The 26,043-nt window shown below is 41.1% G+C and overlaps 1 protein-coding gene and 1 long non-coding RNA gene across 9 annotated transcripts in view; one reads left to right on the top strand and one right to left on the bottom strand.

The window, feature by feature from the left end:
- The window catches only part of dysf (dysferlin, limb girdle muscular dystrophy 2B (autosomal recessive)), a 110,081-nt gene that overhangs the window by 60,535 nt on the left and 23,503 nt on the right, over positions 1-26,043 (bottom strand). For 4 of the 7 annotated variants that reach the window (XM_078935739.1, XM_078935740.1, XM_078935742.1 and 1 more), the window contains exons 17-31: positions 24,474-24,589; positions 23,775-23,888; positions 23,508-23,685; positions 20,993-21,117; positions 16,541-16,647; positions 16,254-16,449; positions 8,587-8,733; positions 8,391-8,522; positions 6,249-6,415; positions 6,018-6,132; positions 5,812-5,917; positions 4,607-4,749; positions 3,887-4,060; positions 3,723-3,807; positions 3,572-3,649 (exon numbers count right to left, since the gene is read on the bottom strand). In XM_078935739.1, the coding sequence (XP_078791865.1) occupies positions 3,572-3,649; positions 3,723-3,807; positions 3,887-4,060; positions 4,607-4,749; positions 5,812-5,917; positions 6,018-6,132; positions 6,249-6,415; positions 8,391-8,522; positions 8,587-8,733; positions 16,254-16,449; positions 16,541-16,647; positions 20,993-21,117; positions 23,508-23,685; positions 23,775-23,888; positions 24,474-24,589 (1,983 nt within the window). Of the gene's footprint in view, positions 1-3,571; positions 3,650-3,722; positions 3,808-3,886; positions 4,061-4,606; positions 4,750-5,811; positions 5,918-6,017; positions 6,133-6,248; positions 6,416-8,390; positions 8,523-8,586; positions 8,734-16,253; positions 16,450-16,540; positions 16,648-20,992; positions 21,118-23,507; positions 23,686-23,774; positions 23,889-24,473; positions 24,590-24,719; positions 24,753-26,043 lie in introns of all 7 variants that reach the window. The other 3 variants (XM_011487299.4, XM_020711503.3, XM_078935738.1) reach the window with 1 other exon arrangement.
- On the top strand, positions 10,099-12,934 carry LOC144986989 (uncharacterized). Of its 2 annotated transcripts, XR_013650828.1 has the most exons (5): positions 10,099-10,260; positions 10,785-10,841; positions 10,989-11,050; positions 11,863-11,958; positions 12,453-12,934. It is a non-coding gene; the product is annotated as an uncharacterized LOC144986989 (long non-coding RNA). The 2 variants fall into 2 exon arrangements; XR_013650827.1 differs by lacking the exons at positions 10,099-10,260; positions 10,785-10,841 and having other exon boundaries at positions 10,918-11,050; positions 12,453-12,663.

Raw genomic sequence — 26,043 nt, forward strand, 5'->3', positions numbered from 1 at the left:
ACCCCCAAAATGTGGTGCAGATTCGTCACCAGAATGTGCACGAAGTTTGAATGCTAAATGAAAAGAGCATTTCTCTGCCATTGCCATATTGGCTCACAACACACCGTAGACACCCAGCGTCTGCAGGCCTGTACACAACCTTCTAAATGGAGACTGACCCCTATTAGAGACCGGCATCTGAAGTAACAAGCACCTGTTAGACCCGAGGTTGGTTAGAGACCAGTGGCAATTACAAACTGGCCACTATTAGTATTCCTTTTTAGTACAGTGTTAGGTTGTGTTTTTGCAAAATAATGCAAACGATACTCAAGAATAAATGTAAGCATTCCCCAAATAGTTAAAACTAAAACTACCCAGGATGGTTTCTGGTTGTATAGCAAGTTAACTTAGTTAGTTAACTTGGCTGAATCCATTAATTTGGACAAGTCAGCTCAAATTTTTGTCTAAACAAATTTGGAGTCTTAGAAATTCAAGTCAGGCTTTTGTCTTATGGGGTTTTCAGACTTGGTACGCTTAAAGTGAACTAGAGTTTGTTTCCCCCGATAATCCAGAACAAATTTTCAGTCTGAATACATTCAAGACCGGTTCCTGGTCCCGGACCAGGTTTTGGACCCATCAATATTTTCATAGAAGGGGTTAACCAATAAACTCCGTATGAACACCGTGTGATAATCAAAACAATAAAAATATTTGTTAGCATTTGATCCTCCCCTGCTATGAGGAGATGGTTCAGTCCTGAACATTCCCCAGATTCGGGATGAAAGAAGGCGAGAGAAAACTGGCGCTCAACACAGGCCGCCAAGGCGCCGTTTATTGGGCAGATTAACACACAACTGAAAACCATCCATCAGCACTACTCATCCATGACAGAGCGTTTGTGCATGCATGTGCATGTGTGTGCGTCTGTGTGCCTGTGTGTGTGTGTATGTGTGTGTGTGTGTGTGTGCGTCTGCGTGCCTGTGTGTGTATGCGTGTGTATATGTGTGGGTGTGTAGAGGAATCTAGTGAGGCTGACAGAACATTAGGATTTATCTTCAGCTTGTTACTTGAATCTTTTCTTTGCTTCTCTTTTTCTAACCGTCTCCTGAACCTGCGCCCCATCGATCACATCTGTCTCTGCTGGACTTGTGATGAAAACACCTTCTGTCGTCTTCTGACTTCCACCATCAATCCCTTACTTTCACTTGAGGCAGAGATTCAATAAAGATTCAATAAATTTTGAATATGGCCAAATCGGACTTTATCCCTCTAATTTAGAGAACAGATAAGACTCTTTTATTTCCTCTTATTATTTTCTGTTAACCTTTCCAGTTCAGATCGAGAGAGCCGCTTTGCAGTTGTGATGTCTGTACACTAGGGGGCAGCACATGATAAGTAACTACAGCACATGATGAGTAACTACCTTTTTAATTGCTTTACCTTTAGCTGTTTGATTTCCATCATAGATTCTCAATTGATGTCTTCAGGAAAATATTTTTTGTCTGTTTTCAAATTTATTTTCTACTAAAGTCATTTTGATAAACAGAGTTAAGAAAGCTAACCGTAACCCTAATCCAGCCACTAGGTGGTGACAAACCTCTAGGTAACCGACACATGACATCTACTGAAAGAAACTTTTGACATTTTTAGAAGGAAAACGTCAAATTAATACCACATCTGAATTCCTTCACTACTTTTCCCCTTAAAAGAATATATAGGGCGGGGCTATCCAGTGCCATGGATTTTAACGCAATTTGCTCACTATTGTATGTAAATGCCACTCATTTGCTGAAATTATAACGTCATAAATGTGAAGATTTTACAAAAAATATTTATGAGTCCAACGTGTTCTGATGATAAAAACTCTGATGATTTATAAGAGACAAATTTAAATACTTTTTTTTTTCATATTACAAATCGTAATGGTCTAAATCAAATTAATTACTAAACGTACATGGTCTGTATTCACAAATCTAGTGAGCATTGACTGGTCTTTCACAGAGAGTTCTTGGAAGTTTCCAGGGCTCTGAATTTATGAATTGTAGATCCACCCCGAAAAAATAACGATACAGTGTAACAAGTAGTGAGGGAATTTGGACATGGCCGATGTATTAATCTTTGCAAGATCGTGGAGAATTCATCAAACTCCTAATGAACTGAATCCTACAGATTTAAAGCTGGAAGGAAAAGAGAAGACAGAACGGTCAGAAACTGATTGATTTCGTTTCAGTTTCTGGACTGTTGAGATGCTCCATGACTAGGATTGAAACCAGATATTGAAGGTCTCCTCTGTTGCACCACGGTCACAAATACAACTGACACAGCACTCAAGGCGAGGCATCAACACAATCTTCAAGTCTTTATGCCCCATTTTTTAAAAGTCATTGGCGTAGTCATGAATGCAGGGGGCAGCAGTCAGGCCAGTCGGCCAGCATCAGCTCTGATTGGACGATGTGTAAATGTCCAGGGACAACGGCTGTCCATATCAAGTACCACCGACTGACAGGCGCCCAGTAGCCCCCAATGTTCTGTCTTCTTTGTAGTCTTTTTAGCATCAACACCAAATCCTCAAGAGTCAGGGTCTTGGAGTCGCTGTGGTGCTATCAACGCCATGATGAGTTTTGTGCAGAATCAATGTCATCTCCCCATTTGGACCCATGGCGGCGGAAATTTCCAGGTTGACGTCTGGTCATTGCCGGGCCCCCGGGCCATGTCAACAGCCCTCGTCGAGTCCCCACCGTTACCCTACTGTATGATTTCTAACAATAGGACGGTGGCAGTGGGACAGGGGCAGGGGGGGGTTAGTTGGAGGCAGTCTGAAATCGGCCAATTTCGGGGACTTTGTAGACCCTCCCATCAGCCAAATATCACGCTGCTGCCTTCCTGCCTCCTGCCTGTCACCAGACTGCCACCGCGCGACCTCCAAATGTGCCCGGGTGACCACTGATCGATGTCAAAAAATCGTCCAGTCATTGTAAAATGCGAGCTATTTTTTAAAACCTCCGCGGCCACCGCACCACGTGTCAAGAATTTGTCCCCTGATTACATATAATGCAGCGCAAACACCTGCCGATTTTGCTGAAAAACTTGCATTTAGGTCGCCCCGCAGTAGCATTTTGGAATACGTGACTGAAGTCTAAGCCTACATTCACACCTGACTCCAGTTTAAACAACCGCCTCCAATGGAAGAACCTGAGTAAAAGCATGTTTGGGGCTTCTGCGTTTAAAACTCTTGCATTCATGTGTCCATTGAACGGGTGTTGAAAATTGACCTGATTGGTCAAAGTTTTTCATATATCAGATCGATGGGACGCATATCAGAATGGAGCTGTGAAAAGAAAAGTCTGGATCAAGATTTGCACCGTGTTGACATTTTGTACTTCCTCCAACGGTTGGGACATGCGCTAGTGTCAACACCATGACCACAGTGAACCATGACCACGGTGTTTACCCCAGTCACATATCCGGTGAGAACGTAGCATTAGACTATTATCCAACATATCAAAACTTTTAGATGTTCTCCATTTTAAGGCTGGAAGAGGACAGTAAAAATGAGAGGAGCCCATTTTTAGGTGGTGCTCTTGGACTCTACCTGAGAAGCTGTCTTTGTCCATGGCCGGCAGGTCCCTGGCTTGATACATGTGGCAGCGCAGATGATAGCGGCTTCCACCTGCACACACAGACTCAAAACTTTATTGAAATGAAGAGGACAGAGTTGGTTAGCCGAAGAATCGCCGTCTCACAGTCAAAGAAGCAGGAGATGGTCGGTCTGTTGACTCCAAACGTGGTCGTGACCGACTTGTCGTCGTGTTTGTCTTCTATACTGCTCTGTGGGGAAGAAGGACGGCGCAGGCGATGAGGATCTAACGCGCAGACGCCAGGACACGCCGCCCCAACCGATCCTCACCAGCGAGCACTCCAGAGCAAAGATGGCCGCCGGGCCGGTCTTCTCCAGTGGCTCCATGCGGCGCCTCCACCTGCGCCTCCTGAAGCTGTCCGTCTTCCGTGGCTTCAGGTGGAACTTCCAGCCAAACAGAGACGCGTATTCCCAGCCCTCCTTCTCCATCTCGTCTGGACGTTGCTGAGAAAAGACAAAAAAAAACAACCTCACAAACAGAGCGAGGACAGGGACTGGGAACTTTTTAACCCTTGTAGAAGAGCGCTGGCCTTAAGCTCTTCTCTTTTCTCATTTGTGTAACTTTACCGCCATCTAGTGGCTGCAGATGTGAACTCTATGCACTCAAATTCTTTTCCTTTGTAAGCCTTAACTTTTGTTTTTCTTTACCTGTTTAATTTATTAGTAATTAAAAGTAATTGTAATTTATAAAATTCTAAGGAAAAAAAGATAAAAAATAAGACAACAAACCCTTCTGAATATATATGTAATTGTAAAAAAACGGTTATATTTAAAGAATATTTATGTATCCTCATCTTTAAACATTTTTCTCAGTCTTTTCTGTTGGTATTTTAAATTTTCAGGTGATTCTACTGATAAAAAAAAGTTTCTTAAAATTATTTTTTGTTAAAATGCTCATATTCTGTGGTTTAAAAACAGTATTTTTCTCCGTTTCTGTTTTTTTTTTTTTTTTTTTTTTTTACTATTTATTGGGTTTTGGTGAAGTTCTACCTTCCTGAGAGCCTCCATCTTCTGCAGGTCTCGTCTCCTCATCCGGACCCAGCGTCTCCTCCTGTTGGTGTGGTACATCTTCTCCGCCGGCACCCACGACTTGGGACGGCGGTCCGGAGGGATGGTGACGCCATATTCCCAGCCTGGACACACACACCCACCAGCACAAAAAAGAGACACAACCGCTGTGAGGGTGAACAGGTCTGAGAGCTTTCCTGCCTGACGTCAAGATTTGATGAAAACCTAAGATTATTTTTAGCTTTTTTACTTGAAAGCCAACATGAGAACAGCTAAACATTCTGATGTGAACTAATCAAAACGCTTGTTTGTCACATAAAAATATCTCAAACTGTGCTCTGGAAGTTTTTCTAAAAGAGACGACCATTCTTTCTGTCTGACCTCGCAACATTTTTGAAAATTCTCACTGCATATCTGAAAAAGTTTTAAAAAAGGATCTTCTGGTTTTTCGGTTTTGAACCCCAAAGATGTTTCGCGCTCTGGCGGCCACTAATGTCAACATATCTTTAAGTTAAACCAAAAATGTTAAATTGTGTGCTATATATAATAAAAAAGACCCAAAAAAAAAAAAAAACATGATGAATTTAGCTTTAAAAAATTACAATTCATAGAAAGAAAATACTGTGTATATATAAAAAAGTACCTTAATTGGGGAAAAAATATACTATATTAAAAAAAATTACCTTATTTGGAAGAAAAAACATTACATGAAAATTACCTTACGTGGCAAGAATTACAGTTTTTGGCAAAAATTGGCTTACCATATTTAAAACTACCTTATCAGAAACAAACATTTCTCACATAAAAAACAATTACTTTACATGGAAATAAGTTAACTTATATGAAAATGTCCCAATATGGCAAAATTGATCAGATTTGGAAATTACCATACATGTCAAAAACTACCTTATATCAAAAAAATGACCTTATATAGAAACATTATCTTATATGAAATATCCTTATATGAAAACATTACCTGATGTACAAATTTCAAGTAAAACTTATTTGCCCAATAATATACATGAAAAAAATTGAATAGAGCAAAAAAATAGCTAAAGAAATGCTTAAATATGCATTAAAAGGAAAAAAAACACTTCTAAACAGAGCTAAAACAAACAAGACTTTCCTAACACTGTGAGCTTATTGCTAATCTACCTGAACCAAATCACCTGAAAATGACATTTTACCTTGATCATCCACGGCCCTGTTCAGGTCTTCGCTCCACTCCACTTCCTCCCACACCCATCCTGGAGGACACTCCACGTCGTCTTTTGACAGCGTTTTCTCTCCGTTCTGACACGCGCACACAAAAACACACACAAACACACACAAACACAGGCTGTTTATGTGTACCTTAAAATCCTGAATGCTGTGTGCACTGACCCACTCGTACCACATCAGTGTAGCCCTCCTGCATGCCGATCCACTGACCACCCGGTAACCTCATCTGGGTTTCAAACACCTCTTCCGTGTAGGTCATGTGACCCGCGTCCACGTCAAACAGCAGCCTAAAGGGTTTCCAACACAAAACAGCTGATCCATTTGAATTTATTCACCAAAACCTCCAGAAAATCATCTAAAGAAAAGACTGAAACGCACAAAAAAAGTGGTCAGGGTTACTCACGTCCTTTCTGGACTGATGAACCAATCCCCAGCCCAGGTCCAGCCTGGGGAGGGCTTGAAGCTCTCCTTGGGAAGCTTCACTCTCCCGCTGATGTCGCTGAACTTGGGGTAGGTCAAACCCGTTGACCCCCAGCTGCCCACCAGGGCAAGGCGAGTCTGGTTTTCATACTGAGGAGGAAAGGTTGGACCACTTTGTGAGTCTAGAAGCTCACTTTGACCGTGAGAGGACTGATTTATTAATGGTCGAGAACAGTGGGTTTTTTTATGCTACATTTGTATCAACTGAGTAAAAGCTCTTCTTACAGGCACAGATACTAAACGAACTTACATGTTTACATGCCTTTTACATAGCATTTTACTTAGACATAGAGTCATTCAACAAACTCTTAAAATGCATTTTAGACATTGAGTCATGGATGGCAGAGAACTTCCTACAGCTCAACCAGGACAAAACAGAGGTTTTAGTGATCGGCTCTGAAGACAAGAGGGAGATAGTTTTGTCTAAATTAAAAAATTACAAAACTTCTCAGTGTGTGAGAAACCTGGGCGTTATTTTTGACTCTAAGATTAATTGTATCCCACAAATTGAAAACATAACAAAAACATGATTTTATCATCTTAAAAACATTCCCAGAGTCCATCCAATCCAGAATTGATTTTAAAGTTTTTTAATTGGTTTACAAATGTTTTTATGGTCTTAGGCCTTCATATTTATCTGACATGATTTTAAAGTATGAGCCCTCGCGGACCCTGAGTTCCTCTGATACAGGCCTTTTGGTTATTTCCAAAAGTTAGAACAAAAACATACGGTGAGGCCTCATTCAGTTTTTACGGGCCTCGCCTGTGGAACAGCGTCCCAGAGAGCCTCAGGGCCGCAGAGACTGTTCATGTTTTTAAAGGAAGGCTCAAAACCTACCTTTTTAATTTAGCTTTTAATTGAAATTTAAGAATTTATTGGATATTTTTATTTTCTCTTTTTGTGAATTTGATTTAATTGTATGTGTATATAGCTATTTTTTTTAATTTTGGAATCAATGTATTTATACATTTGAATGTATTTAGTCACTTTTAACATTTTATATGTCTACTAAGGTTAGTTATGTACTTATTTTCTTTTTTAATTTATTTTATCCTTTATTTTACTCCTTTTACATTGTCCCCAAAACATCCTTTGCCCAACCTCAGTACAAAGCCAACTCTCTACATTGCATCCTTTTGTCTGAGTACATGTGTGTTTGTGTGTGTGTGTGGGGGGGGGGGGGGCATTGTGCCGGTTTTTAATTACATATTTGTTTGTCTTGTCCTTTTGTTTTTAAATTTCATCATGTAAAGCACTTTGAGTACCTTGTGTTGTAAATTTGCTTTACAAACAAATAAACTTTGATTCGATTTGATTTGATTTGATTTGATTTGATTTGTCAGCCTTTATGGACTATTCTGGCTGTGTTTTTATGTCAATAAATAAACTTATTTTAAAAAACATCTACGTTAGCATCACTTCTTCCCAGCGTGAATCCAGAGTTGAAGCCGTGTCACACAGCCACTACGTACATTTTGCACAGATGAAAATTGGTCATACGTGAAAATATGTGGAAAAGTGAGAAAAGTTGTGGTCTATAAGTGAACTTTGCACAGTTGTATCAAGAATAAACCACATTAAAACCACAGAAAAAGTACAAATACGCCACGCAAAGAACACGTAAATCAATGTAGAACATGAACCGTGTGTGAATTTTGCACTGTTTATATGTAATTCATTAGAAATTGGTGCGTCAATTATGTAATTTTGCAATGAGATATTTACGCCGTATGTGCGATACAAAAGTCATACATGGGTGGTACCTGCGTGAAAAATCCATTAAGCCTCAAATTTGCATATGCATCTTGCAAAATTCAATTGTGTAAGACTTGAGCAATTGTTGCATATAAACTATGTAAAATACACATAAACTGGATGATTCTCAACCGACCAAAAATTTTAAACCGCTTTAAACCGAATTTACATAAAGACCTGTCGGCTGAACCTCACCATGCACATCTGCACACATCGACGAACGATGAATGCAAGAAACACTTACAAATTACCTAAATCACGCCTGTATCATGAAAGACCGAAATGTGTGACACGGTCCTTAGATCTTACCGTTTCAGCAAAAACTGACAGCTTTCCTTCTGTGCACTGGTTGAAGTGTGGGGCGTCGGCAGCCAGACCGAACCACACTTTGACCCTCAGCTGACCGGGAAGCTTGGCCGCTCCACCACTTCCCTGTGGGTGCTGCACAAACAACACAGTGAGGTCATTTCCAAGCGGAAAGGGTTGAATTGGCCTGGATTTGTACCTTCAGAAAGATGCTCTGTAGCTGTCCACAGTGTTTCCCGCAGTGCTGCTTGGAGAAGAAGACGCTGTGAGCCGGGATGCGGTGGTACGCTACCCGGCGGTCGCCCTGCAGCATCCATATCACAATGTCCGGAAGGCTGTTTTGAGGCTGAAACAAATGAGAATTTTTCTATTGCCCTCTACATGTTTCTTCTGTTGTGGTTATAGTTTTGAACCAGTTTACTGATCACAATGGGGGCCATTTTTTTGTTCCAATAAAGTTAATTTCTAGATAAAAATTGAAAAAAATGAATGGGAACCTTTTTTTTTCACTTGTCCTTTCCAACAGCTGAGCAAACAGATGATTTGTAGAACAAATGTTACTGTTACAACAGGGGGTTTTGAATCCTCTGACACACGAGGAGTATATCTGTATAAACCCTGTTTGTATTTGAAGCTGAACTTAAGTTATGTGAATGTGTTTGTATACATTTGTTATTGGACCAAATAAAAAAAAGAAGAGAGAAGGAGAGAGAGGGATGTTAGAGAGGGGGGACAAGGGAAGAAAAGAAAGGGGGGGGATAAGGAAGTTGGAGGAGGTTTAAAAAAGTAGGCGGGGCAGAAACACAAAGCATTTAGTTGCTGAAGGTTTATTATCATTACGGTCAGATGTAATGTTCGTCAAAAGGGGTGGGCTATGAGGGGCCGTATAAGACATTATTTATTCTGAACCATTCACATTCATACATTCTTGCTCTCACAGTCATATATACTCTCTTTCGCATACATATATTCTCTTACGCATCCATATATTCTCTCTCTCACATTCATACATTCTTGCTCTCACAGTCATATATACTCTCTTTCGCATACATATATATTCTCTTACGCATTCATATATTCTCACTTGCACATCCATATATTCTCTCTCTCGCATGCATATATATTACTTTACACATACATACATTCTCACTCTCATTGTTACTCTTAAAAAAGAATGTATGTATGTGAAAGACAAGTATATATGAACGTGTGAGGAAGAGTTTATATGTGTGTGTGAGAGAGGAGTATGCATGAAACGGAAGTGACTTTGCATGAAAAGGAAGGCACTTTGAATGAAAAGGAAGGCACTTTGAATGAAAAGGAAGGCACTTTGAATGAAAAGGAAGGCGCTTTGAATGAAAAGGAAGGCACTTTGAATGAAACGGAAGGCAGATGATTTCTCGTGCTCTGATTGGACGAGAGGCCGCCACCTCCCATTTTGAACACACTCTAAACCCTATCACTTGTACTGACTCATAACTATTAAGGTTACACAACTTAAATGTCATTTTGTAGTTGATTCAACTATAAAGTATTAAGCTCTATCAAGATTTTTTCAAATTTAACTTAACAGTGCTAAATATTTTAAAGCTTATTTGTATCTAGGACTCAAAAATTTTAAGATCCCTGAAGTAGCGTCATGACGTCATCACGTACTGGTGGGAGGGTCTTTCGTTTTCTCTACGTTAGCTCAGGTGGCCATGTTGGATTTGCCGAATGCGAGTATACGACGTTTGAAATTGAAAGTCGAACATTTTATTTTTCTGCAAAGCGTTGCGATTTCGTCCCGCTTCAAGACGCCACAACCTCGTTTTTTTTTTCATCCGCCTCATCGCTGATGGTGCCGTCTTGTCTTCAGCCCTGATTTAATTTGGTAAGTATCGTTCATGGTTTATGAATGAATGCTTTAAAAATGCTCTTATACTACCGTAGATGTGGTTTACTGTTGTTTAAACATATGTGTGTTACGATTGTTTTAGAGCTTAATGTGGCAATGCATACATGATTAGTTTGTCATATTAGCAGACGTATGGCGAGCCAAACCCAAAATGCATTTCTGCCCGTAAGTTACGACAGTGATGAGGTTTTTTTTTTTTTAAGAGGTAGGTAGAAATTATCTGTTATGCTGCAATCACACTAAACGTGATCCGCGTGTGAAATTCGCGTTGGAGGCCTCTGTCTGTGGCTAAAGTTTGCTGCTGGACATTTGTCCAAAAATGTCACTCAAAGCCTCTAACGGTTGTGTGGGAGGAGCTACCGCCAACAGTTTGAAGCCTGGCTGCTACATGGAAGCATTGGGTTTTGAATGCAGCTTTAAGCTTTTATAAATCACCGATCTCCGTTATAAAAAAGGTTTTTGTAAAAATAAATTAATCAACGTGCTCGTGTTGTGTTCAGGTACCGAACTACAGAGTGTTCAGTGTTTCACCTCAGGTAGACGCCAAGGCCAGCCAGGTAACTTGTCTCCTGATCAGTTATTTGTCTAGAGCTATTTAAAAAAACAAAAAATGCAAGAGGTTGTGTAGTGCAATAAATGTTTTTTGATCAGAATATAATTGAAACATTTTTTAACATTGAAAAATCTCTTTTGGACTTTTTCAGATACTGAACTTCAGAAAGTTCACCAGAAAGTCACCATTTCACCAGAAAAGAGGTGTCAGTGGGTGAGTTTTATACTTATTTAATGCATTCATCCTGAACTATTACCATTATTAGATTTATACGGCAGCATGGAAACATTTATGCACATTTTAACTAGCCAAAGGTCTAAATAGAGTTGAAATTATTTACAATTTAACTAAACATATTTAGATTGCAGGCTGAAGGTGGCACAATGGAATGGAGGTGCAAGTTGTGTTCTGTTACTTTGGCACTATGCAGTACTACATATAATACTGCAGTACTACATAGCAAATATTCCAAAGTGTTTCCACTGCCATGTATGTGGAGACACTTTGGAATATTGTCATGTCTTTATGACAGTATATTACAATAATAAAATGATGTTGCATTAGCACCATTCCATCATTTGAAACCATGAAAACTCATCTGTCAAGATCTGAAATGGATTTATGTAGAGTAGATGCAGTCAGAGGAAATTGTGCAGTTTTTACATGTTTGTGTAACTCAAAGCTGCCCTTTTCTGAGACCAAGTCCACCAAAACAGACAGGAACTGGCCAGCTTGGTTAGGATTTATGACCTCCAGGTGAATTTCTAATGTGCATAATTCAAAAACGGATAACAAATCATTTGTAAACAGCTGTAAGAAGCCAAGGTGTAACTTGCCTTAAAAATGACTTTGGGTCTTTGACCTGAAGTGGATCATGACATAGACACTGTATTGTCCTCTTACTAGAAATAGACATCTAGAAAAGGTATCATTTTATTATTTCTTAAAGTTCCTTAAATAAATATTGGAAGTGTTTCCTCTGCATTTGCTTCAAAGGTAATGGATATTTCTTTATATTCTTTTAGGACCAGCGTGACGTGAACATGAGACGGGCACTTGTCCTCCTTGCACTTCCTGTTTATCTGCATGAAGATGCCTCCAACTTCTTCAAGACCTGTACAGTAAGTGCACACGACTCCCTGTCAATGGTTTTCACTAATCCTTTAATATTGATTGAGATTTTATTGAGTGACATAATAAATAGGGCAATTGTTTGTAGTTTGTAAACTGAGTGATATTTTTAAATGGTTTTAAAAATGAGACGGAAGATGAAAGGCGAACATCAGGGACTCCTGATTGGAAGGAGTGGGAACCTTTTCGTTTACCTTTTTCTGCTCCTGATCCATCATTATTTGAATAAAGAAAAATGAAGCTTTAGTCTTAAATTATTTTATAAATGTCCTCCTTCAGAAAAATGCTAAAGAACTTTTTAAAAACACAATTTTAATTGGAGTTGGTCCCTAAAACATCACAGCCAGTTGATTAAAAGCCAACAGAATGTTAGCATGAAAAGATTCCCATTGACAGATGGCAGGAATGTCAGTTTTGGACATTAGTGTGATGAATATCTTTGAGGGTCTGAACTCATCTGTGTTTTTTGTTTTGTATTTTCCAGAATACCAGACCTCACAGACACTGCTGTGGGTATCTTCTCAGTTGTCGTGGTGATGCTCCTGATGCTGCCGTCAGTGGTCCCACAGATCTGGCTGACTAATCTCTTCTAACTCTTCGGGGACATCTATGCTCTGGACCTACAGCACCCCAAAAAACTTGAACTTGCCTTCATATTTATTCAGAATGCTGTCTTGAGCCTTGAGGACAGCAAACCACTGAAAGGACCTTTATTGACGCTGAAGAATGTTTCGTTGAGTGAGTCTTCCAGAATGGACTATTTGTTGGTTTAAGTGTTATGTAACTAATGTGTTTTGTTGTGATCATTTGCTTTTTCTGCCGTACAATACAAAACCAACTCTTTTTGTCAATATGTTGTGTGGCACTCTTATAATGCAGTTTTATTGCACTTATTGTTTCTTCATCCTCTTGATATTTGTGCTTTTTTTTTAAAGAGCAATTAAAAAAAGTGTATTAAGCAATCAATATTGTGTGGCCTTCACGTTTGATGGTTTTTATCAATGTTAGCCTTTAAAATGTAGTGGGGCAGTATCAATATCTCTGTTTAGAATACATTTTAAGCTGAAGAATTTTAAATATTTTCAATGCTACACATTTAATGAGTTAAAGAATTTATAAAGCATTTGAGTGAATTTTACATATTTTATGAGTTGAGTAATATAAAAATATAGTTAGTTAAAGCGTTTTTTAGTTGGAAAATATTAAAAACTTTAAGTAAATAATCTCTCTTTTATAAGTTGAGGAATCTTAATATTTTTTATATGAAATAATACAAATGTAAGCCAACTGACAATATGAATTTTAATAAATGTTAACTTAAAAGTTTTAATAATATAACTTAACTGTTGCGTAATCTGTTACACAATAATTTTTAAGTTCAGTCAACTCGCTAGGGATTACAGTGCAGACGCTAACATGAACCAGCAAGAAATCCCAAATTAACAGACTTGTGGTGTGGAAAGGTATGTTTTTCAGCTAGCAGGAATAATCAAAGTATCCGTTCTCTGTTTCAAAATGAGATTGCCACAAAACCGTATGTTATCTCATACTGGAACAGCTTTGGATGTAGAATTCAGTGGGAAAAGGTTTGGACCCTGCCACAAAAGTATTTCATCACCAATAAAATCAGAGAAATTTCTTTCAAAATTCTTCACAAATTTTATCCAGTGAAACATTTCTTTACTAAGTTTAAAAAAGATCTGGACATAAACTGTTCATTCTGTCATTCCTCACCAGAAACTGCCTCATCTTTTTTGGTTTTGCTCTTTCACTCAACTATTTTGGAAAGATGTGATACATTTTATAAGAACTCATCTATGTGAAGATTATAGATTATTTTACGAGCATATTATTTTTGGATATTTTACACAAGAAAGACTTAATGCAGAAAAAATATATGTAGTTAATTTACTTATAATTATGGCTAAATACTTTATACACAAATGTAAATATGCCAACAAAAAAAACGTGTTTTATGTTTTTCAGAAAGAAATGGTTTTGTATGTGAACAGTATTAAATCTTCCACTAACAAACAAGCTGTCAGAACAGTTGAAACATGGTCTCTCCTGAAACTTTAACAGATTCCTTTGCCTTATTATTTTTGTTTTCTTTTTGCATAACCTGTTTTACACGGTTATCATTATGTTTTTTTTGTTCATTCTCATGGCGAACGTGAAGATTGTATTTTGCACACAGTGGAGTTTTGTGTTTGGTATTTTGTATGTGCAAGATATTGTTAATAAAGTTTATTTTTAAAAAAAAACGAACCGGCAAGAAGTAGCCACGGGGGTCCTGCAGCCATCGGAACCTTAACAAATATTTCATCTCCACCTCACCGTTGCCTTTTTTAAGAAATGACAGCTGGTTTTCCCACATTTATATGTAGTTATGGATCGAAAACAAGAGGAATTTGTTTTAATGTAAATGCGTGTTCCAGCGTCTACAGGAAGTGTCGCCCATAATTCACGCAAAGGCTCATGGGGGCTAGGAATAAGGTGGATACGGATTTTCTGTTTCGGTGGCGCTTCTATTACCATTATTGGTATTTGAGACATTCCTTTGTGTCTCTAGAGATGCAGACAGATTTGTGACCACTTGAGGTGAAGATAAAATATTTCTTAAGGTTCCGATGGCCTTCTTATTGGTTCGTGTTAGCGTCTGTTCAAAATGGGAGGTGGCGGCCTCTCGTCCAATCAGAGCACGAGAAATCATCTGCCTTCCGTTTCATGCAAAGTGCCTTCCTTTTCATTCAAAGTGCCTTCCTTTTCATGCAAAGTCACTTCCGTTTCATGCATACTCCTCTCTCACACACATATAAACTCTTCCTCACACGTTCATATATACTTGTCTTTCACATACATACATTCTTTTTTAGAGTGACAATGAGAGTGAGAATGTATGTATGTGTAAAGTAATATATATGCATGCGAGAGAGAGAATATATGGATGTGCAAGTGAGAATATATGCATGCGAAAGAGAGTATATATGGATGTGCAAGTGAGAATATATGTATGCGAAAGAGAGTATATATGACTGTGAGAGCAAGAATGTATGAATGTGAGAGAGAGAATATATGGATGCGTAAGACAATATATGTATGCGAAAGAGAGTATATATGACTGTGAGAGCAAGAATGTATGAATGTGAATGGTTCAGAATAAATAATGTCTTATACGGCCCCTCATAGTGGGCCCTATCCATACACACTCTTCCCACACAGTCAACACGGACACATTATAACTACAGCTCACGCACATACTTATGCATACAAACACACACACATGTAAAGCGTCTCATCCCATCATGCATTAGTGCACAGGTGAGCCGACACCTGTGCCGAGGTCAATTTTCCACTGCGATTGATGGACTGTAAAAAGAGGGAGAGTGTCCAGGCACCGGGCAAAGGCAAAGCAGCAGTGGTGGTCGGGGCCCCCCAGACACCCACACGAGATGGCAGATTGAGGAAATCCGCCTGCCGGGCGACCCACCTCCACCCAGACCAGGACCACCACAGGGGCTCCCCAACGCCAGAGAGCAGGGGGCACGGGGAGCCCCAGCCACGCCAGGGGGTCCAGCATAAGGCCCCACCCGCCGGACAGCCCCCCCCTGCCCCAGATGAGGAGCCCATCACCAATCAGGAGTTCTTAGAATCCCGCCACCCCAACCGCAACAAACCGAGATCGCCCCAAAGATCCACCCACCCGACCCACTGGAAGTCCAGTAGAAAGCCAGACAGGGGCCACTCCGCTCCGCCCAAGAGGAGGACGCCCAGGAGAAGTGGGGGTCACCGACAAGCGTGGTAAACTTGGGCAGACCAGACTCCCTTTTGTTGGAATTATGAAGATGCCCAGCACTTAGAGACAAGGAATAGAACCAGCACCTCAGGGGACACGGACCCCCCCAGATGTCACAAGATCCCCAGTTCATAGCCTAGCCAGAGAATTCAGAGATCTTTTTTTTTTTAGCTATTATGTACTTTTGTTGGGTAATTGTAGAATTTTCAATAAATAGTATTAATAATAGTAATAAGTAAATAGTAATTTTTTGTTGCATCTAATGGTTTTCAGGTTGCTTTTAGGAAAAACATATTTTACACAAAAGCTGACTTCTGTGTAAGGTAATTTTCCATATAAGGTCATGTTTTTTTAAACAAGGTAATTTTTGCCATATATGGTCATTTCAATATTAATATGTTTTGCCATATTAAGATATTTTTTATCATTAAGCTTTTTTTTCTGATATGGTAGTTTTTTTATAGCCGTGTCTTGTTTTCTGCTGCACACCTCCTCTGCGATGGTTCTCAGTCTGTTGGCCCAGTCCTCGGCATGCTCCAGCATGGTGGAGAGCTCCGTCTCAGGTCCATGTTTGAAGGCCAGAGCGGCAGCAGCGATCTGCTTCAGGTGGAGCGTCCGGATGTGTCTGATTGACCGATCCAGAGGTGTGACACACTGCCACTGGTCAAAGGACGGGAGCTCCTCACTGAGAAAAGAACCACAAAAATTAGGGTTTGGGGTTTAAAAGAAGCTGAATTTATTTTTGTAAACACAAACAATCATGAACCAGCTCTTACCTGCAGTCTGTGATGAGCTGATCCAACAGCTGAACCACCCGCAGCTCCACCTCCTCCATGTCACTGCCTGCCTTCACCTGCAGATGTACGTGCTGCAGGTTTGCCTCCTGGAAAAAAAAAACATTTCTTCTAGCACAGTCTTACAGCATTAAATAAGTGTAGCTGCCCTTTAAACGATAGTGTCTAAACTAAAACTGCTGATCTGGTGACGGTAATGGTGCCTGCCGGTTTCCTTCTTTCTCTTTCGGCTTTTCCCATCAGGGGTCGCCACAGCGAATCATCCTTTTCCACCTCACTCTATCATGAACATCTTCTACCCTAACGTTAGCCAACTTCATGTCCTCTGTTAAGACATCCATATATCTCCTCTTTGGCCGTCCTCTTGCCCTCCGGCCAGGCAGCTCCATCTCCAACATCCTTCTACCAATATATCCACTATCCCTCCTCTGAACATGTGCAAACCATCTCAGTCTGGCTTCTCTGACTTTGTCGCTAACACAGGCAACATGAGCCGTCCCTTTGATGTACTCGTTCCTTATCCTGTCTAACCTGGTCACTCCTAAGGAGAACCTCAACATCTTCATCTCTGCTACCTCCATCTCAGCCTCTTGTCTCTGTCTCACTGCTACCGTCTCTAACCCATAGAGCAGAGCTGGTCTCACCACTGTCTTGTACACCTTTCCTTTGAGTCTTGCTGGCACTCTTCTGTCACACAACACTCCTGACACTTTCCTCCAACCGCTCCAACCTGCCTGCACTCGCCTCTTCACCTCTTTTCCACAATCCCCATCACACTGAACTGTTGACCCCAAGTACTTAAACTCCTGCACCTTCTTCACCTCAGTCCCCTGTAACCTAACGCTTCTACCTTGATCCCTCTCGTTCAGACACATGTATTCTGTCTTACTACGACTGACCTTCATACCTCTTCTTTCCAGAGCAAACCTCCACCTCTCTAGCTGTTCCTCCACCTGCTCTCTACTCTCACTGCAAATTACAATGTCATCCGCAAACATCATTGTCCAGGGAGATTCCTGTCTTACCTCGTCTGTCAGCCTGTCCATCAGCATAGCAAACAAAAAAGGACTCAAAGCTGATCCTTGGTGTAGTCCCACCTCCACCTTGAACTCCTCTGTCTGACCTACAGCACATCTCACCACCGTCATACTTCTCTCATACATGTCCTGAACTACTCTGACATACTTCTCTGCCACTCCAGACGACCTCATACAGTACCACAGCTCCTCCCTCGGCACCCTGTCATACGCCTTCTCTAAATCTACGAACACACAATGCAGCTCCTTCTGACCTTCTCTGTACTTTTCCATCAACATTCTCAAAGCAAAAATGGCATCAGTGGTGCTCTTACGGGGCATGAAACCATACTGCTGCTCACAAATCTCCACCTTCTTCCTAAGCCTGGCTTCCACTACTCTTTCCCACAGCTTCATTGTGTGGCTCATCAACTTTATTCCTCTATAGTTGCTGCAGTTCTGCATGTCACCCTTGTTTTTAAAGATCGGGACCAGAACGCTTCTCCTCCATTCCTCAGGCATCTTCTCACTCTCTAAAATCCTATTGTACAACCTTGTTAGAAATTCCACTGCTGTCTCTCCTAAGCACTTCCATACCTCCACAGGTACGTCATCAGGACCAACGGCCTTTCCGCTCTTCATCCTTTTCAGAGCCTTTCTAACCTCATACTTTCCAATCTCTGCTACTTCCTGCTCCACAACAACCACATCTTCCTCCCTTCTTTCCCTGTCATTTTCCTCGTTCATCAGCTCCTCAAAATACTCCTTCCATCTTTTCTGTACACTCTCTTGGGTTGTTAGCACCTTTCCATCTCTGTCCTTAATCACCCTTATCTGTTGCACGTCCTTCCCATCTCTGTCTCTCTGTCTGGCTAGCCTGTACAAGTCCTTCTCTCCTTCCTTTGTGTCTAACCTGTCATAAAGCTCATCGTAAGCTTTCTGTTTGGCCTTTGCCACCTCTCTCTTCACTCTACGCTGCGCTTCCTTGTACTCCTGTCTACCTTCCTCAGTCCTTTCTACATCCCACTTCCTTTTAGCCAACCTCTTCCTCTGGACGCATTCCTGTACTTCCTCATTCCACCACCAAGTCTCTTTACCGTCTTTCCTCTTTCCAGATGACACACCTAGCACCTTCCTACCTGTTTCCCTGATAATCTCTGCTGTAGTTTCCCAGTCCTCTGGAAGCTCATCCTGACCACCCAGGACCTGCCTCAACTTCTGCCTAAATTCCTCACAAGTTTCTTCATTCTGTAGCTTCTACCACTTGGTCTTCTTTTCTGTTTTCCCTATCTTCTTCTTCCTGACCTCCAGAGTCATCTTACACACCACCATGCGGTGCTGTCTGGCTACACTCTCTCCTACCACCACTTTGCAGTCATTAACCTCTCTCAAATGACCTCGTCTACATAGGATGTAGTCCACCTGAGTACTCCTACCTCCACTTCTGTATGTCACTCTATGTTCCTCTCTCTTCTGGAAGTAAGTGTTGACTACAGCCATTTCCATCCTCTTCGCAAAGTCCACCACCATCTGTCCCTCCAGATTCCTTTCCTTCACACCAAACCTGCCCATCACCTCCTCATCACCTCTGTTGCCCTCACCAACATGCCCATTAAAGTCTGCTCCAATAACAACTCTCTCTCCTCTGGGAAAACTCTCTATGACCTCATCCAACTCACTCCAGAATCTCTCCTTCACTTCTAACTCACAGCCAACCTGTGGCGCATACCCACTGACTACATTCACCATCACCCCTTCAATTTCTAACTTTACGCTCATCATCCTGTCTGAGACTCTTTTCACCTCTAGAACACTGTTTACAAACTCCCCCTTCAGAATCATTCCTACCCCGTTTCTCTTCCTATCAACACCATGATAGAAAAGTTTGTATCCTCCTCCAATACTACGTGCCTTGCAGCCCTTCCACCTTGTCTCCTGCACACACAGTACATCTACCTTCCTTTTCTCCATCATGTCTGCCAGCTCTCTGCCTTTCCCTGTCATTGTGCCAACGTTAAGAGTCCCTATTCTCAAACCTATGTTCCTGCCTTTTCCCTTCTCTCTCTGGCAACGGACCCTTCTGCCTCCCCTCTTTCTTCCACCAACAGTAGTCAAATTTCCACCGACACCCTGTAGGTTAACAGCATCGGTGGCGGTCGTTGTTAACCCGGGCCTCGACCGATCCGGTATGTCTAAAGTGTTGTGGATGATTCGCATGGTTATTTTGGCAATTTTTACGCCGGATGCCCTTCCTGACGCAACCCTCTCTATTTATCCGGGCTTGGGACCGGCACAGAAGTTACTGGCTTGCAACCCCTGTGGCTAGATTGGTGCCTGCCGGTTTCCCACTTATAAAAAAAAATGTTCTCATAAAAATTCAACACACCTTTATCTACCAGAAAACATCTTTCTAGAGAGGAAACGATTGTAAATAAGCTCAATCCAAGTATCAGGCCGAGTCCCAATACCTTCCCTACCCCTCTGGCTCCTCCCTATTGGCAATTGGAGCTGTAGTGGTGTCCAAACTGCTTTTCTTTTTAGAGTCAGAGGGCTGGCTACCCCTCCACCGGGAGGGTTACCCGCCACAGAAGGACACTTTTTCACGTGGGTGTGTTCTGAAGCACAGAAGTTCAAATTTAGATGTAAGTAATGACTTTTTATTTCAGCTTGACTTTTTAAAGTATCTAAACGGGTGTTGTTATTGTCCGAGCGCTGGCACCTCTGAGCTAACGTAGATGGCAGACGGCTATTGATGATGTCATCAAGTGGTAGTAACCCCAAAATTTGAAGACAACGTTTTTTCATATCTCTGTGCTTGGAAGGATAAAATGGTAGGGAGACGCCGTAAGGTTACTGGAGGAATTCCGATTTGGCCTTAGACTTGACTGTCCAGAGTGGTTTAGAGATGGACAAGTCGTAGACGAGGCTGTGTCGACAATGTCCTTGGGCTGTTGTCATCCGTGGAGAATGTTCCAGCTTTCTTAGCACTTAACTTGCTGCAATAATAAAACAACACCAGAAAACACTGGACGCCCTCGTTGAGCCAGCTTTTGGTGTAAAATTCATTGGCCTTGGTCTGCAACCGCTGACATAACCAAAATAAAGCAGTTCTTTATCGTTTATAGTGCTTTTGTATTTGACTCTTTTCAAATATGCTTTAACAAAATATTAAAATACCTGTTGCTTTATCTTGTGTACTCTTGGCGCCGTGGTCTACTTTATGACTTATTGGACAACGCGTCCAGCATAAATTAGACCTATCTATATGATCCAATAAGAGTTGGCCACTGTTAAGATCCTGTTTTGTAAACCAGAAAAGTTGTGGAAGGCCAAGGTTCTGCTGATTCAGGCCCTAAATGTGGACTGGAACCAACCAGGTGGATGAGGAGTCATGAAGCAGGTGAAGGAGCATACCCACCAGCCGGTCAATGATGGCATGGAGCATGTTGAGAGCTTCAATCCTCGGTCGGATATCCTCCCACTCTGAGGACAGGACCACCACTGGCTTAATGTTTCCCCAGGGAAGATAGTAGTAGTGGCACCCTGGAACAATCAACACAAAGTTAGGAACAACCTTGGATGGATATTTACATATAGCATATAAGCTACAAGTAATGGCTTGTTGACACCATGGCAACCATGTCAGAGCTACAGAGTTCTATCAGGTTAAATGGCCGCCCAAACAAAAACTGTATGAATCAATCATTGACAAAAACTGATATGAAAGAGTTTGATGTAGTGCAATAAAATAAAGGAATTAAGGTATTGTCAGGGCGACTTCACACATTTTGCACATTTTCCACTTGTGGAATTTTGGTGTTTCTTGTTACATGCGTGATATACAAGTCTTTGTTGCGTTTGTCATCCGTCGATGTGCACTGTGGAGATTATAATGAAATATGTACAGTGGAAATCATAATCAGATATGTATTACTGTTTTAGAGATGTGTTGTAAACTTAAGCCTGACAAAGAATGTGTCTCTATTGTGAAAGGTAAAGAACGGTCATCAGCAGCTCAAAAGGGAATGGAAAGATGTGGTTAAGAGCACCCCTGCACCAACCTTTGTGCTTTGTCAAAAACATTTATTTGGTAAAGACAAATGTAAGAAGCTGAATGTGTAGGAAGTTGATCATGAATTGTGAACCACATACGCGTGTTCAATAAAAAGACCCTGCAGAAGGAAGAAGCCAGAATTGACACAGACTGTGATGAGAGGTTGTGAGCAGCTGTGTTGAATCCTCCCTCTGCAGAGGCGAACCAGAGTTTCAGAGTGTCAAGTCTCATTATTAGAACCTCCAACGACAGGATCCTTCTGACTCCAAATTAAAGAACCCGGGGAAGTCAATTTAGACTTCAACAGCGCAGATATCCGTTGAGGGTTTCAGCCGATGGGTCTTTTATTGAATTTGGTTTTGAACTGTTCAAAAAGTTTGGCCTGTTGGGAATCACAGTCTACCATGGTCAGGGTGAAATCTTGATTCTGATTGGCGGCTGGATGTGCATTAAAAAGTGATAATGCACGCCTAAAAAAGTAGTTTCGGTCACGTAGCTTAAATGTTCTGTATCACTGCGCTGGCTTCTTTAAAACAAACATTAGCTTCATCATCTGGACAAAAACAAGCGTAAGAGGAGAACTTTCTCTCTGAACTGATGCTTTGTTTAACCCATCGTGACCATCAGCATATGTATCGCTTTCCTTTGCCACTACACTTGAGGTCCGTCCCCCACTCAGCCGGCTGAGCTGTGCGTTGTCACTGTAACCTGACAACACGTCGCTATTTGTAACAAATGGTATGTTTTTGTGGAAAAAATCAACCCAAACCAAAAAAATTACATGATCATGGTATAAGCAGCTTGATGGCTTTCGAGGTGTACATTATCAGAGATTAAAGCACTTCGCAGAAGCAACCTTCTTCAGCTTAGGGTCGGATGGTTGAGCTTTCCACATTGTGCGTTAATTTCTAAACATCCACACTTCATCGGCCATTAACCCTTCCTTATTACCTAAATATTACGTGATTTTTGTGAGATGCATATTTGTGGCTTCCCACCACCGTTCTACGTATTTCTAACAGACTTTTCCCGCATGTACCACTAATGTTCAATTTTTATATCGCGTATACGGCACACATATCACGTTCAAATTACATAACTGATGCACCAATCAGTAATGAATTGCATATACACAGCACAATAATCACGCACGGTTTATGTTCTATGTTGATTTACGTGTTCTTTGCCTGGTTTATTCGTACTTCTTCTGTGGTTTTAACATGGTTCATTGGTGATCCATCTGTAAAAATTTCTTGTAAAGACCACAACTTTCCTCACTTTTTCCGCATATATTCATGTATGACCAATTTTCAGCCATGCAATAACAACATGTGGCACAAAACCAACATAAATAATCTTTACTCAATCAAATGTACTTTTTTTACATGTAAGAGGACTAAATTATGTCAAAAAGACATCATTTGGTGCAAAAATGTTACAATAATCTTGCATTACTCATTGCTCCTTTATGTATTTAGTATAAAGATTACATGGTAAAGCTAAAAAACAAAGAAAAGCGTTGATTCTGTTGCTGCTGTAGCACCACCTACATGTACATAAAGAAGCAAAACACTTAATTCCTTTTTTATAAAAGATCAAATTGATGCAGTTTTGAAAAAATCTATGATAAATAATAATTCCATAATATACATTCATATATTAAGTCTGAATATACTGGATTTTTGAATGTATATGTTCTGACATATAAAAACTTAGGTTGGGTAAAACTTAGCATAATAAAAGGAAATTGAACACCTTACGTCTTCCATAAAAAAACAGTTGGATTTTTTTCCAGGGGACAGATACAATCTAATTTCCTGACTGTTATCAAAGAGTGAATTTCTTTTTGAAGCAGGATTCTGTGGTTCTTCTGACTTACCGTCAAAAACAGCCCGACTGAACTGTGTGGTGGAGGCCAGAGGAAGGCAGCTGTAGTCAAACTTGTTGCCATAGTTACCGATGCTGACCTCAAACTGAATGGCGTCGTCAACATCCTGAAGAAGCGTGGCCGAGTAAAAGGCTACGAAGAGCGAGAACTTTCTCTTCCTCAGAAACTTCTGCGAGACAACAGAAAGAAAGACGTTTTCCGGCTGGCCTTGCTGTCTTCGGGTGAACGTCAGGCCTTTAGGTCCTCCTTTTCTCTCACCTCCACCACCAGCAGGTCGTCTGTTGGGATGTCCTGTGTCCTGTGCTCTGGCTTTTCCAGCAGTTTTGTGGTTAGCTCAACCAAAACTCTGCCCCGGTAGGCCACGCCCTCTCCCTAAACATAAAATGCAAGAAAATGAAACGATCACTGTCAGGTATTTTAGTTTTTTTCTTTTTTCTTGACATCACTTCATCTGGAGTAAAAAGACGCTATAGTGTTTTTTATCAATCATCATCTAAATTAGAATTCTGGAAATGACATTGTGTGGTTTTTTAAAATAATTTATATTAGGTATTTGAACACCTAAGAAAATCAATGTTAATATGGGGTACAGTAGCCTCCGTTTGCGATTACAGAGGTCAAACGTTTCGTGTAGTCTTCAGGTTTGCAGACACTGCAGGAGGGATTTTGGCCCACTTCTCCACACAGATCTTCTCTAGATCAGTCAGGCTTCTGGGCTGTCGCTGAGAAATATCGAGTTCATGCTCCCTCCAAAGATTATCTATTGGATTGAAGTCTGGAGACGGGCTAGGCCACTCCACTCCATAACCCGGATTTTCTTCTTACGGAGCCACTCCTTGGTTCTCCTAGCGTGCTTAATAATTAATTGTCATGTGTATCACTGACTGAAGGTCATATTATTTCTTGATTGTGGCCATAATAATAGCACAACATTTTTATTTCTAAATTAAAACGTACTTTTCCAAGGTTGAGAGCCTCGTGTGGGTCGTGGAAGGTGGTAAACTCTCTCGGGCTGCCGTACATGTTGACGAAACACGGACCAAACGTCGGCAGGAAACCAAGGCTGTCATCAACTGCAACGACAGGAAACACTCGGCCAAATCGTCATGACAACTAAATAGGTTTCGATTTATTCCAAAATTCTGCATCATGATTTTAGTTAGATTTGAGTTAAGGATGTAGCAGAGAAAAATGTGGACATACTGCCAGAGTGGACTGTCCGAGGAGTCAAGTCATCTGAATGATAGAGAGGGAGGATCGTTAAGTAAATGTTGCTTGTTAAAAAAAGGGGAAAAGAAAAGGGTTTTTTCTTTTTAAAGGCGGCACAAACTCAGTCAAAAGCACAGATACGGCAAATCCAGCATAACAAATGCAACACCATTTAGCTCAGGGGTCGGGAACCTTTTTGGCCAAGAGAGCCATAAATGCCACATATTTTGAAATGTAATTTCGAAAGAGCCATACAATAATGTAGTGTCCCTTCCCCACACTGAGGCACGGAGACTTAACCTCTTTTAAAGTTCTTTATTCCGATTACTGCAGACCGCAACAAACGCCCTTCAATTAATTCAGCAACTCCTGAATCTCTCCCGCCGACACGAGAGCGCTTCTCCCAACTTTATATTCCCCTGCTCCCGCTGCAGCCCTCCCATTTCCCTTATTCGGCCCATAGCTGAACCCCATTGGTCCAAACTACCTAACAACAGGCTGAGCGACAGAACTGAGGGCCAATCAGATCTCTGCTTGACGCGTTCAATGAACTCCAGAACTTTTAACGCGACCCAACAGCCATCCAACTCAGTCCGCGACAATTTGTTTAAAACTAAATATACAAATGAATGTGTGCATTTGATTTAATTTCAACATTTTTAAAGTACAATAAGTCTGTGGATTCTTTTTAATAACATTGTTATTCTGTTGCTAATAAATGATGAGTATTTCTCGTGGTAGTTTTGCTGATGGTCTAGTCTGGTTGATACGTGGTGAGTTTCTGCTTCGTTCAGGCGTTGAGACTTTAAACGTGATCTTAGGTCTGAATGTTCTGTAGATGTGACAAAGACTGCTCACCTGCAGACCTGGAGCCAAACACACACTCACACGCTGCAGTGAGTGACGGGAAGCGGGTTTTACGTTTTTACAATCCCTGCGCGATTCACCTGCTGCCTGTCCCCACAACCCCTCACCCCCACCCTCTGCTTTCTTCTTCACACCTCCCGTTCCCGCATCTGTGCGCTCTTTCTCAGAGACGGGAGCGCGCAGTTTTAGGCACGTCAATTCACAGGTTTCCAGCTGGTACAAACTCTGTGAAATAATAGATAATAGTAACTGATAGCGCTGGCGCAGATTTCTCTCTCTAAGCACTGCTACTACTGCGCGCCTCTGACATCGCATCGCGCCCGAGAAGGACTGGTCTAATGAAAAAAAAAAACTATAATTAAAGATTTGTCTGCGAGCCACATGTGACCATCAAAAGAGCCATATATGGCTCGCGAGCCATAGGTTCCCGACCCCTGATTTAGCTGGTTAA

This window comes from Oryzias latipes, chromosome 18 (genome assembly GCF_053564925.1).
Source record: "Oryzias latipes strain Hd-rR chromosome 18, Olatipes_Hd-rR_3.1".
Taxonomy (NCBI): domain Eukaryota; kingdom Metazoa; phylum Chordata; class Actinopteri; order Beloniformes; family Adrianichthyidae; genus Oryzias; species Oryzias latipes.